Raw genomic sequence first — 12,541 nt, 5'->3', positions numbered from 1 at the left:
CAGTCCCTGCATCTGCTTTCCAAGACTTGGGTGGTGTGGTCAGAGCATTTACCAGTGAAGACTGAGGCAAAGAATTCACTAAGAACCTCAGCCTTCTGCAAATCCAGGGTAGCCAGGTCTCCTGACAGCTTCCAGAGAGGGCCCAAATTGTCCCTAGTCTGTCTTTTATTCACAATGTAACTACAGAATCCCTTCCTGTTATCTTTCACATCCCTAGCCAAATTTAATTGTAACTGGGCCTTAGCTTTCCTAACCTGATCCCTAGCTTCCCAGACAACATTCTTGTACTCTTCCCAGGCCACCTGTCCTTGCTTCCACCTTTATAAGCCTCTTTTTTCCCCTCTAAGTTTCCTGCACCTAATGTAGCCTATACTAGTGTATTTCATTTAAAAAACAAGCAGGAAATACTCCATCTCATTGAAGTAACAAAAGGAAGCTTACTGCTTGGAATGGGGAGAAAAGCAATCACAGAGATAAATGCAGTGATTCTTTTTCTGGTAAGTGGTGACTTATCAAAAATATCCTTATTGGGCCTACAAGTATTCTGTAAAAAAAGTAATATAATAAATATACTGCAACTTTTTAATAGTGTTTACTATTACTGACACCAAAGTGCAACTGTTTAATAGTGTTACACACATCTGAAATATTTGGTTATCTGGACTCCAGAATGACAGTGCATGGAAGAAGTGGATGGAAGTGCATGGAAGAAATGGAAGAGCTGATGTGATGTTTCAAAAGTGAAGAACTTTGAGTTTCAGCTCCCTCCCTCAATTATACACCATAATTCCTTCTCCATAGGATCCCACAAATAGTAACAGATTCTTGAACTCTTAAATGGATTGTGAATTACACTTTTTTCCTTTATTTTGTTAAAGTCTTTCCTAATCTAGATACTCGCAGTTCATTACTAGGGCCAAAGAGAAGTGACATTCAATAGGTTTATTTATTTCTTGCCATGTTTTTAAATGCGTCCTTTGATTTTTTTCCCCTAAAGACAAATACTTCTAACTTTGAACAATAATCTACATTTGAAATTAAATATTATTAAATAATTCACAGTTTTGCAGCAAACATAAAACATTAAAGCAACCTCAATACTCATGATAAAAATTTAAAATGTCCAGTGTTTAACACATAAGATGCTTGGCCAGCAGCAAACTGAAAGCAGTTTCGCCAGCCAGGAAGAGATAATACTGAAAGTTCACCCTCTTGAGTTTGAATTTCATATGGAGGAAAACCTCTGAGGTTCAGGACTGTTACAATATTGTTGCTCTTTTTTGCTGCTTATGTTTAATATGAAGATGCCCTGCTCCCCCTCCACACCCCAAAAAAAGGCAAGATCAACAACCAGAGGTGCTCAAAAATAACAGCTTAGAGCAATAACAAAATCATTCATTAAAATTGGAGCATAAGAGTGGAGAATTACAGTCTCATTAGTACATCCTGCTAAGTGCAAATGTGTTCAAGTAGCTTAGGATGCACCTGAAATGCCAACAGATTAAAACCAAACACACAAATATCTGTGACAGTCGCTACTCAATATGCTCATAGGGGTTTCTCTTAAATTCTGAGTACTATAAAGTGTTGATTTATACAGGAAGCACGTTGAAGTTCTTCATTAAGATAAAAAGCATTTTAATGCCTTTGTATATAATAAGTACAGAAAATTAAATACCAAGTTCAAATATCTCACCAATTTTTACATACACTCAGTTTAGGGTGGTTGTTCCCCGCAGTGTACAAGGCCACAAGCTGCTATTAATAAATGGCTAATAAAAAGGACATGCTAATCTTAAAAAACAAAAACAAACAACCTAACACAAAATAACTTTTGATAGTTTTAGTAACTGGTTCAACAACATTTCTTCTGTAAAGTAACTTCTATAGCTCTTGGCATGATCAAGAGCTACTGCTTCTAAGTGAGGGGGTCTTAATCACACATTTATTACAGACCCGCACCTACGTACAAACGAGACTCCAAGCACACTTACATACACCACATACAGTTACCTGAAAACTGTTAGAAAACGCTTTACAAACACTTTCTCCTTCCAAACTCGCACACAAGCTTTTTTCGAAAGGGGAACGCCGACCGGGCGGCACAGAGACTGGCGAAGGCACTGAGGGGTGCACAGGCTAGGGAGGCCTCTCCCCTCAGGGCTCACTGACCTTTCGGCAACCCAACCCCCAGGAAGAAAGAAAGGAGGGCTCCCCTCCGCAGCACAGCCGGGTCACCGTCGCTGCATTACTCCACACCTCCTTCGTTACACGGCGGGGTACACCGCCGCCCGATCCGCCCCTCACGCCCGGCCATTACTCCGGGCCTCAACCAAAACACACCCCACTACCCCAAAACCTTCCACACTCACCTACCTGTTCTCCACCGGCCGCCCCAACCTTCCCCGCCCCTTTAGCCCTCTACGTGCGAACAACGCAGCCTTCCATTGGACAGCGGGTTTCCTACGCGGCTCTCCCATTCGTGGATTGGAAAAGGCTTGATTCTTCCCGGCGGCCCCTTGCTCCTGTCAAGCGACGAGCAGTCGAGATGGCGGCAGCGGCCGGCGGGACTGCGCAGGGCCGCGGAGCCACCAGTTTCCAGCGGAAGGCCGCGGACGGCAGCCGCTTGGCCACTGTGGTGGGCACCCGGCCCTCTGTTCGCCATGGGCAGCTGCTGCTCTCCAGCGGGCTCCCCTCCCTGGACTGTGTGCTAGGTTGGTGGGAAGCGGGACTTGGGACCCGGCTGCTGCCACCCCCTCCCTCAGCACGGCGGCCCTGCCTGTCGCTTACCTTCCGCAGTCCCGCAGCTACTCCCGCAGGCTTTTCCTTCTTCCCCACGGTTCCCGGGACTGGGGGGAGAATGAGGGGGAGGAGGGGGAAGAGGAAGGGGCAAAACAGGATCCGTTTCTCGCCTTGAGCCCCCTGCCCCCCGTGAGGAGGGACAGGCGAATGAGCCCGCTTCCCAGCCTGCTGCTGGGGGGGCAGAAGATTGCCATTTACCGGTCTTATAAATAGATTTAAGCAACCTTCCTAGAGTGGAAAGGTACTCTGTAACTTAGTAACGCATTCATGGCTATTTCAGACTAAGCAAGGGGCCTGAACTTTCCAGTTTTGGAAAACGTTTGCCGAAACAACTCCTAGTTGCATGGGGTGTAGTTCTGGTTGTTCAGAATTTTTAGGCATTTTTACGATGTGTTTGACCGTAAACCTGGATTCTCAGTGTGTCTTTTCCATGTTGCTAACTACTGCTGCATCATTATAAATGCCCTGTTTAGATAAATTACACTGGTGTGATGCTATTCTTACTGTATGTGAATCTGCTTTTGCCTGCTGTCAGTGTCAAGATGCTAGATAGTTCCTTGGACTGATTTTTGTTACGATCTGTGGCATGAATTAGTACTGCTTACCTGGATTGAGAGCTAATTAGCTTCACCAGTATAACCAGGTTGTTTTATCTCTATATGCTAGGGCTGCATGACCTTTTTACTAACTATTGACACAGCTGCAGTACACCTTCAGTGTACATAGATGGGACTGCTTTTAGATGAGGAAAGTTTGACTTTAGCTTTGGTCGTCCATCCGTGGAGAAGCACATGGATGTCCTGGTTTCAGGAATGGTTCACTTTTCTCTCTAAGGATATTCTAAGGAGTAATGATAAATACAAAAGTGTATCCATTTTATAAATAAGTTTTGCAGCCTGTGTATCTTGCAGAGAATCATACTAATTTATCTTTTATGTGTATGTGTCTGGTAGGAAACACCTGCACTTTCAACAGGGATTGGCATCTTTGTGGAGAAAGCTCTTTCTCCTTAAGAGAGAAATATTTCATTGAGTATGATTTTTTTTAAACCCTTTAATTGCATAAATACAAGTTCTGCATTGAATATTCCGATTGTTCTTCATATTCCCTTTTGTAAACAGTCGATTTTGCACAGCATAGGTCAGACAATGTAGACAGCTTCCATAGTAACAGGCTCCTAAATGTCCAGGCACTGGCTAACATAATTTTTGGTTGTTTTGGTTTACATTTGTATGGGTTTGTATACAAATCCTTTGCATATGGCCTGTTCTGGAAAGTGGGGAGACTTATTTCAGTAAACACAGGATCCCTTCTAAAGTACCCAAAAATGTACCTTCTAAAGGCCACAAAAGACTGCAAAAAAGCTGAACTACAATAAAATTCCTGTTGATACCAGATGTTAGGCATTGTTACAGACAGACCTCCCAGCTAGGTGGACCTGTACAGAATCATTGATTTTGGAGGCTCGGGAGGGACCTCAGGAATTCTACTACAGCAACCTTAAGGTAGGCTCAACACTGAATTCAGAGTTGGTTGTTCAGGGCTTTGTAGAGCTGAGTCCTGGAAACCTGCAATGGCAGAGAGGCTTGGTTATCTTTGTTGGGAATTTCCTGTTTCCTTATATCCACTTTGAAATTCTTCTGATTTGTTATAGTATTGTTGATAGCTAGCTCTTCTTAGTAAATGCATTTCCTTTTAAAAAGAAGTGGCAGATAAGTGCTGGATTTCAAATGCCATGTTCCCATCTATAGGCTTTATATTTAAAGTCACTTTCAAGATTTATAGATCATATTCTCTGTAATGAGCTGTAACTATTGTGTGATATAAGCATCACATGCTTGGTACAGAATGTTTTGTTTCAAGGTGCTTAAAAAAAGGTGACAGATACCCTTTGAAAACAATGGGTTCTCAACTTGCAAAGACTGTTGTGTTTTTATCCCTGAGATCTTAAATCTCATTGCTGTAAGTAGCAGTGCTGAAAGTTACAAGTCTTGCATAGTTGTTTGCATGTACTATTCCCTTAGATACTAACAAAGAAAAATTACAATAGCAAGGTTAGAAAGAATTACAAGTTCAAATGTTTTCTTAGAAAACATGAAAGTTATACATTTTCCTTTTTATTCTATCAGCATTCCTGCTAATTTTTTAAATGTTGTCTGTTTTTTTATTAATTTACTATTATTGTTCATTGTAATATGAATGTGTAACCATAGTAACTGCAATAGTTTTACATTCCATCTAATAGAGTACATTTGTTCAGACTATTCACTGCATCTGATAATGTAAAGCCAATTCTCTGACCTGACTTTGCCTTTAGTAGTCAGGGTATGTGTTTGTATGTTCCAGCTCTGGCTTGTAGAAAGAGGCAGTACAATTGATGGTCTGAAAATACAGCTTGTGAGATTTTTGACTGCAGTGATATACAGTTTGACAAACAAATTCCCTCTTGTGCAAGCAATTTAAAAGCAGAAGAGACACAACTTCTGTGGTGGCTGCAAGTGAGCTTTTTATAACCAACAGTTTAAGACCTTATTGCCATGAGGTAGTATGTTACTTATGGCTGTTTTGATAATCTTTTCCATGTCAATCCATGATTGGTAAAATTTCATAATTTTGGGCTATTTTTTTCTGTGTGCTGTATAGAGTATATGCTGGTTTTCATAGAATCATAGAATAGTTAGGGTTGGAAAGGACCTTAAGATCATCTAGTTCCAACCCCCCTGCCATGGGCAGGGACACCTCACACTGTATCACCCAAGGCTTCATCCAGCCTGGCCTTGAACACTGCCAGCAATGGAGCATTCACAGCTTCCGTGGGCAACCCATTCCAGTGTCTCACCACCCTAACAGTAAAGAATTTCTTCCTTATATCCGATCTAAACCTCTGCTGTTTAAGTTTCAACCCATTACCCCTTGTCCTGTCACTACAGTCCCTAATGGATTTTAAGCAAGTATTGTTAGTGAGCCATGCATTTTGTCTCCTTGAACAATTGAATATGGTGAATATTGGAAGCATACTTTGTACCAAGCGTCTATGATTTCTGACTTTGTTCTTTTTTTCCTCCTCCTTTCCCCTGTGGTACATCTTTTGGGGACATTTGTGTTTATCTCCCAGGCAAATAAAATGAAAAAGTAGTGGATTAGGGCATGGGGTTTTAATGAGTGATTCTCATGCTAGGATAACAGTGCTTCTAGTTGGGTTTTGGGTTGTTGGTTGTTTGGTTTATTTTGAATATGTAGAAAATCCTTGATTACCTGATCAGCTTGCCATAAACGTTGAGGCTTTTGTACATCTTGACTCTGGACCATAGTTTAAAAAACTTGTGATGTGTTGAACTACAGCTATGAAATTGGTACCTGTCTAAACTTTTGTACTGCTCAGATTGTGGTACATCATGAAAAAGGGATTCTATAGTGGTTTTAATTCAGGTGTTATGCAATAATATTAGTACTTTTTGACCTAGGGGAGAAAAATTCGCTTTTTCTCTTCCTTCTGGGTGTATATCAACATTTGTAGTACTACTGGCAGAGCTAAAAATCAAGAAGTTGATCCAGTCCTCATTGGAATCAATTTCAGGTGAATTTAATCAGGTGTTAAATTGGTAGACTGAATTATCTTGTTAACTAGAGTCTACCTATGCTGTCCGGAATTGACTTCTTTTATCAAGAGCTTTGGATAGCATGCTGATGTTATTCCATTTGCTTCTAACTTGCTCTTAAAGCAGTATGTAATTGCAGAAGACATACTGCAGTTTTCTTCATGCAAAGCACTGTAATAGGCTAGTTGCATAGGGCCATCTGAACAGTTCAGGAATTTTTAGCTTTTATGTTAGTCTTATGTAATTGTTCCACAAAACAACTGTTACATATTTGTGCTTGCTGTCTCTGAGGAAGAAATAAAGCAATCAGGATGGGAGTTCATAGTTGATTTTATTTTTCCCCTGGTCCTCCTTGTTGAGAGCAATAGAATAAGAATCTGTGCATTGACACATATTGGGAGTATCCTGTGTATTATTCAGTCAATCATCTGTGGTTGGGACATAAGCATCTATTGTAATTTTTTAAACAAAAAGAAAAATAGTAGTGGCCATGTATAAATCTGTCCAACTGTATTTTTATTTTTGAACAAATATTTCAATTGACTGCGTTCATAGAGTTGTTTTTATGTCCAAAACAAGAGCCTTAGCAGCCTGTTTTTTTCAGATGTGTGTTAAAATGTTCATGATCTGTCTGTCCAGGTTCCACTGGTTGAAATCCTACCTGCTTTATTGTCATGTCTGTTTGCAGTAATAAGATAAAAACCAGTGGAGCCAGGAGTTTACCTCATTGACATGGCTGGTTATTTTCTAGCCTATTATTAAGTCTCTTTGCATACACAGTTCTTGGTACAGAAGAATATCACTTGGTCGTGATGATATGGATTTAACTGAAGCCCCAACTAAAGCCTTAGCCAAATCCCACCAATCTTTCCCCCCAGATGTGTTCACAGGAAAACTCCACTGTGCGCAGTTCTTGTCCCAGTGGCACTGGCAGTGCAGCAGTGGGAAGTGGGTCCTGAGCCCATAGGGCATGTGACCATAGTTGATCACTGGTCAGGCTGGCCCAGGATGTGAAGGAGCTGCTGGGGCAGCCATTCTGAGCTGCTGCTCCTCAGGGCAGAGCTGCTGCAGCCGGGGGCTCTCCCTGGGGTTGGGAGCTCCTTGAGGGGAGAGCGCTTCCTATGGAGGTGAGCGATGGCACATATTGGGTTGTTGGATATAGGCTAGAAGAGTCTATAACAGTGTAGTGGCAAGTCCATACTGGAACTGTAGTTGAGGTGGCTGGTCTCTTCTTTCAAGCAGCAAGTGATAGGGCAAGAGGTAACAGCCTCAAGCTGTGCTAGGGGGGTTTGGACTGGATATTAGGAAAAATTTCTTCCCCCAAAGGGTGATCAAGCATTGGAACAGGATGGCCAGGGCAGTGGTGGAATCATTATCCCAGGAAGTGTTCAAAGCCATGTAAACAAGGCCCTTAGTAACATGGTCTAGTGGTGGACTTGGCAGTGCTGAAATGGTTGGACCTGATGATCTGAGGGGTCTTTTCCAACTTGGTTGATTCTATGATTACTCATTTGAGTCATCCAAGTAAAAATTTGCTGGCTCAGACCATACATCATTATTGTAGTACTTGAGCATAGTTGCATAGAGCTCTGCAGGATCTTTTAACCGCAGTGATGATAGTAAGTATATTGTGAAAGTAATTGTAATGTGTAATATGTAATTACATGTAACGTACAATTATTTCATAATAGAGAATTGTAGGAAGTATTGCAAAGGTAATTAAAATGTTGTTCACTTTTATATTTTTAAATTCTCAGTTATCACCTTTCTTTGACTTACAAACTAAGAAAACTTAATTGTTCTCTAACATAGTATTAAAATGTAGTCTTACTTTATCTTCATTTTATTTTGTTTCCAGGTGGAGGCATAGCTGTTGGAACCCTTCTTCTTATTGGTTAGTATAGAATGTATAGATAAAGCCATATTCTGATGTGTTTCGCGCTTTATAATGTATTTTAATTAACCTATCTTTTTATTGTTTTTTAAACTTGGACTCTTAGGGAAGTGTAACTTTCAGCCCACTTCACTTTGGATAGCCTTCAAAGTGGACTAATGTCTATTTCAAGAATTACTTGAAGTGGATCAAACACTTTCAGGCAGTTTTGACTCCTCAAGGAGAATACTGCAGTATTCTTTTTGAAAATTTCAGGAAAATTTAGAAATTATTTAATATTTTCTAAGCTCCCTGATTTCCTGTAAGCTTCAGGCTGTGTATCGTCTCAGAGTTGGTTGGTTGGTTTTTCAATTTGGCTTTCTGAGGAAGCTGTGAAATACAGAATCTTTTAATCTTTTGGTTGCTGAAATCAAATAAGAGTAAGCTGTTGAAAGCCAGCTTTCTATCAGGATATGGATGAGGCACACTGAGATGATAAAATAGTTTACAACAGAATTCCCTTTTGCTGATTACATTGAAACTGTCTGGTACCATGTCTGCATTGCAGCTGTGATGCCCAGATTTCCTTTCTATTTGATGTGCAGCAAAGGGGAGAAGGACTGTTGTGCACATACATCCTTGTCTTCATATCCCCATGGTATGTACTGGACTTAGAGTCAAGAAATATTTTCCACTCCCCTCAGTTTAAGCATTGCAGCCAAAACTACAATTGTGAGGGAAGACTAACTTCTTCCAAGTTAGTCTTGTAAGTGCTTACAGTTTCAGCATATAACAATGACCATGATTGCAGAAGAGGAATTGTAGGAGATACCACCTGATTTGTCACATCAGTTCATTAATTTTGGGCTTCTACTACAAAACTACTTCAGAAGCGTACAAGGGCTGAATAATAGAAATTTTAATATAAAATCATAAATTTGATTTTAGTTGGGTTTGTTTTCTGTTGTAAATGTTTATCAGATTAATAGGTCTTATGAGTAACTTTTAAGCTTGTTACATTCCTACCAAAAAGAGGTGATAGTACAGGGGAAAAAATGAAAGGTTTATTAGAGAAACACCTATAGTTGTGTGGCTTGTTACTTTAAAGTCCTTTGATGACTACTTTCATTTCTGCATTTTATCCATGGTTAGAAGCAGGTGTTACTGTCTCACTGAATCTTAGAAAATCTTGATTTTTACATAAGGTATATAAATCACTGTATGTTGTGGTGCAGATTAAGTCATTTGAATAGTTGGCTGCCAGAAAAAATAACTGACATTACCTAATTCCATGCAGGCCACTGTTTGTGTAAGGGCTACTGTTCAAGTTCACATTTTTGAGAACTTTTTTTGAAACTTTTTTTGAGATACAGCAGTTCATTGTTGCTGAAAGAAGTTGTTCAAATTCTTCTCCCCATTCATGGCTGTGCAATTTTGTTGTTCCTTAAGCTGACGCTAGTGCTTTCCAACTCTCCCAAGTTGACAGAAAACTCACCCAGTTAAAGAGCGGAAACTTTTCTGTCTGTTTAGTGACCTGAATCAGCTCACTAACATGAGATGAGTACCAGAGGCAGCACAAGGGAAAGAGAGATTGCACAATGAGGACTAGGAGAGAAAGTAGATGCCCTTTGTCAAGGCAGAAACTGACAGTTAAGCTCAATTTTCTCATGAAATTTCATCCAAATGTCTGTGAATTTGGAAAAAAAATTACAGGTTTCTCTCTTACTGCTCTCAGTGAAGATCTTTCTTTTTTCACTCAGTTTGAGAAGAGCTGCAATCTTGCTATAAACAAAGAAAAAAAATTAGAACCTATCATATTTTACACAGCAGAGATTAGTTTTGTTTTTTCTTCCCATTACAGTATTCACTGACTCTTCCAGTAGGTGAATTGGATGGCACCAAATGAACCTAGTAGCTGGAAGATTGTAACTAAACAAAAAACAGATGGTTCTTCAGGTGGTATGCAAGTGGAATACTTCACCATAGGCTGTTGTGGATGTAAAAAAAAATGTAAATGTAAAAAAACATAATGGTCTCAGTGGACACTGGGCAGCATGATGGAAGAGAAAGAAATTTGCATTACTAGGTTAGTGGATACCAAGTCCAGCTAAGGAAGTCCTTGAGTCCTCGGAATGGTGTGAGGCTGAGCAAGTACTTGGATGAAGCATCACAATTGCTTGTTCATTTCTTATTACCTCTTCCTAAATATCTGCTTTCGGCTGCTGTTGAGCATCAGTTAGATGTCTACTTGACCTGACCTTAGTGGCACCAGACAAAGTAAGTGCAGTGACAGTGAGCTGTGTGTTCTAATGGAAAAGATAACAAGACTCAGTGATTTGAAAATGGGAGAGGATATTTACCTCATTTCTCTCTTTTCCCCTCCTCTGACTGCACAGCTGGCAATACTCAGTCGTGGGGCTTGATTTACTTATTCCTTACATTGGTTATTTGTGATCTGATATCAAACCTAGCTTCACAGATACATGAAGGAGAAGCTCTCTTTTAGTTTTTAAAGCTATTTTTTTCCCCAAATAAGACTTACCATATATTATTTTGAAACATATATTCAAAAAATCTTAAAGTAAGAACTATGTTTATTCATGAGTTATTAATCTAAAACTTTTTAAACTAAGTTTTAAAGTTGCTGCAGATAGAATTGTTAATTACGTTGTTAGAATATCCTGTCAGTATACAAAAAAAATCTGTTGAGAGATTAGTCTAGGCAAGCTTAATATTATACAGGATTGAAGCTGTCAGTGATAAACCTCCTAGGAAGATCTTTTGCATTGTACTCCAAGTGTTATAAAAAGGTTAAATTCTTCCCCCTTCAACATTCTCTAAGGCAAGAATAAATTGCATTACTTTTGGATTAGCTCCCTTTGCAAATTAAATGCTCATCCTCATTATTTGACACGTTATCTTGGTTAATTTAACCAAGTAATAGTAGATTCAGGGTATTAAAGTATTTATTTTAACTCTTGTGTGCTGAAGATGCAGTAAAGGCACAGGTTACTTGCTAAGACTGCAAACTATTGTTTGAAATATAAGTGCACAGTTTTTTAAAACTTAATTCATAATAACAAGCATCATGATTTTCAGTTGAACTTAATTCTGTCATATATTCTTTTGACAGTGTTTCATTTATATGAGAATTAGAGAGTTGAGCCCATGGTAGTCTCATGCAAGTTTCTAGCTACTAGAGGAACTTGAAATTTCCAGGGTTTTGGCATTACAGCAAGAATGCTTTGGATTTTAACCAGTACTTTGTTGTTTCGTCGTAAACTGCTTCAGAGTAGCTTTCTAGAAGAATCTCCCCTTTCAAAACAAATCATACAGATGTTGATGAAGTACATCCCTTTTCCCCTCCTCTCTCCAGTGTACTTCAACCTGTTGCATATCTGTTTTGCCAGCCTTGGGAAGTGTTTCCAGGAGGCTGTTGTTTTGTTTTTTACATATAAGCCTTGTTTATATAATGCATTCTACTTAGTGAGTTGCAGCACACTCAAATAGGTCTGTCCTAGGTACCTTATAAGAACCCATCCAGAGGAGGGCCACGAGGATGATCAGGGGACTGGAGCACCTCCCATATGAAGACAGGCTGAGAAAGTTGGGGCTGTTCAGCCTGGAGAAGAGAAGGCTGAGTGGAGACCTCATCATAGCAGCCTTCCAGTATCTGAAGGGGGCCTACAGGGATGGTGGTGAGGGACTATTCATTAGGGACTGTAGTGATAGAACAAGGGGTAACAGGTTGGAACTTAAACAGCAGAGGTTTAGATTGGATATAAGGAAGAAATTCTTTACTGTTAGGGTGGTGAGGTACTGGAATGGGTTGCCCAGGGAGGTAGTGAATGCTCCATCCCTGGCAGTGTTCAAGACCAGGTTGGATGAAGCCTTGGGTGATACGATTTAGTGTGAGGTGTCCATGCCCATGGCAGGGGAGTTGGAACTAGATGATCTTAAGGTCCTTTCCAACCATAACTATTCTATGATTCTATGATTCTATGCTCTAGTTTTGACAAGGTCATTGATGGCTAAATGTTTTAAAGATTATCGCTAGGAGTTTTTTTGTTGGTAGCTGTGGTCAATATTCAAAGTTAAAGTTGTCTAGTTAAAAGCAGGTCTATACTTGTACATTCTAAGCCTTGAAGCAGTTTCAGCTACTTTAATTAGCTACTATTATTTTTGTTAGACATGCAATTTAACGTGAATGGTAAGAGCTCTCTTCACTTGTCAATATAATCGAATTTATCATCTTTTTAAGGCCGAA

The 12,541-nt window shown here is 39.8% G+C and overlaps 2 protein-coding genes across 5 annotated transcripts in view; one reads left to right on the top strand and one right to left on the bottom strand.

Moving 5' to 3' along the window:
- The window catches only part of IMMP1L (inner mitochondrial membrane peptidase subunit 1), a 35,502-nt gene extending 33,096 nt beyond the window's left edge, over positions 1-2,406 (bottom strand). Inside the window, exon 1 of one of the 3 annotated variants that reach the window (XM_005150586.2) lies at positions 2,377-2,406. The gene's annotated coding sequence lies outside the window, so the exon portion shown is untranslated. Of the gene's footprint in view, positions 1-2,172; positions 2,325-2,372 lie in introns of those variants that run through there. The other 2 variants (XM_031050337.1, XM_031050338.1) reach the window with 2 other exon arrangements.
- Positions 2,407-2,539: 133 nt separating this feature from the next.
- ELP4 (elongator acetyltransferase complex subunit 4) overlaps positions 2,540-12,541 on the top strand; it is a 138,871-nt gene continuing 128,869 nt past the window's right edge. Inside the window, exons 1-2 of one of the 2 annotated variants that reach the window (XM_031050354.2) lie at positions 2,540-2,714; positions 8,260-8,295. In XM_031050354.2, the coding sequence (XP_030906214.1) occupies positions 2,549-2,714; positions 8,260-8,295 (202 nt within the window). In that variant the 5' untranslated portion in view covers positions 2,540-2,548. The remainder of the gene's footprint in view (positions 2,715-8,259; positions 8,296-12,541) is intronic. The other variant, XM_031050355.2, reaches the window with a different exon arrangement.

Source organism: Melopsittacus undulatus, chromosome 8 (genome assembly GCF_012275295.1).
Source record: "Melopsittacus undulatus isolate bMelUnd1 chromosome 8, bMelUnd1.mat.Z, whole genome shotgun sequence".
In the NCBI taxonomy this organism is placed as follows: Eukaryota; Metazoa; Chordata; class Aves; order Psittaciformes; family Psittaculidae; genus Melopsittacus; species Melopsittacus undulatus.
This window is presented reverse-complemented; position numbering and strand designations above follow the sequence as displayed.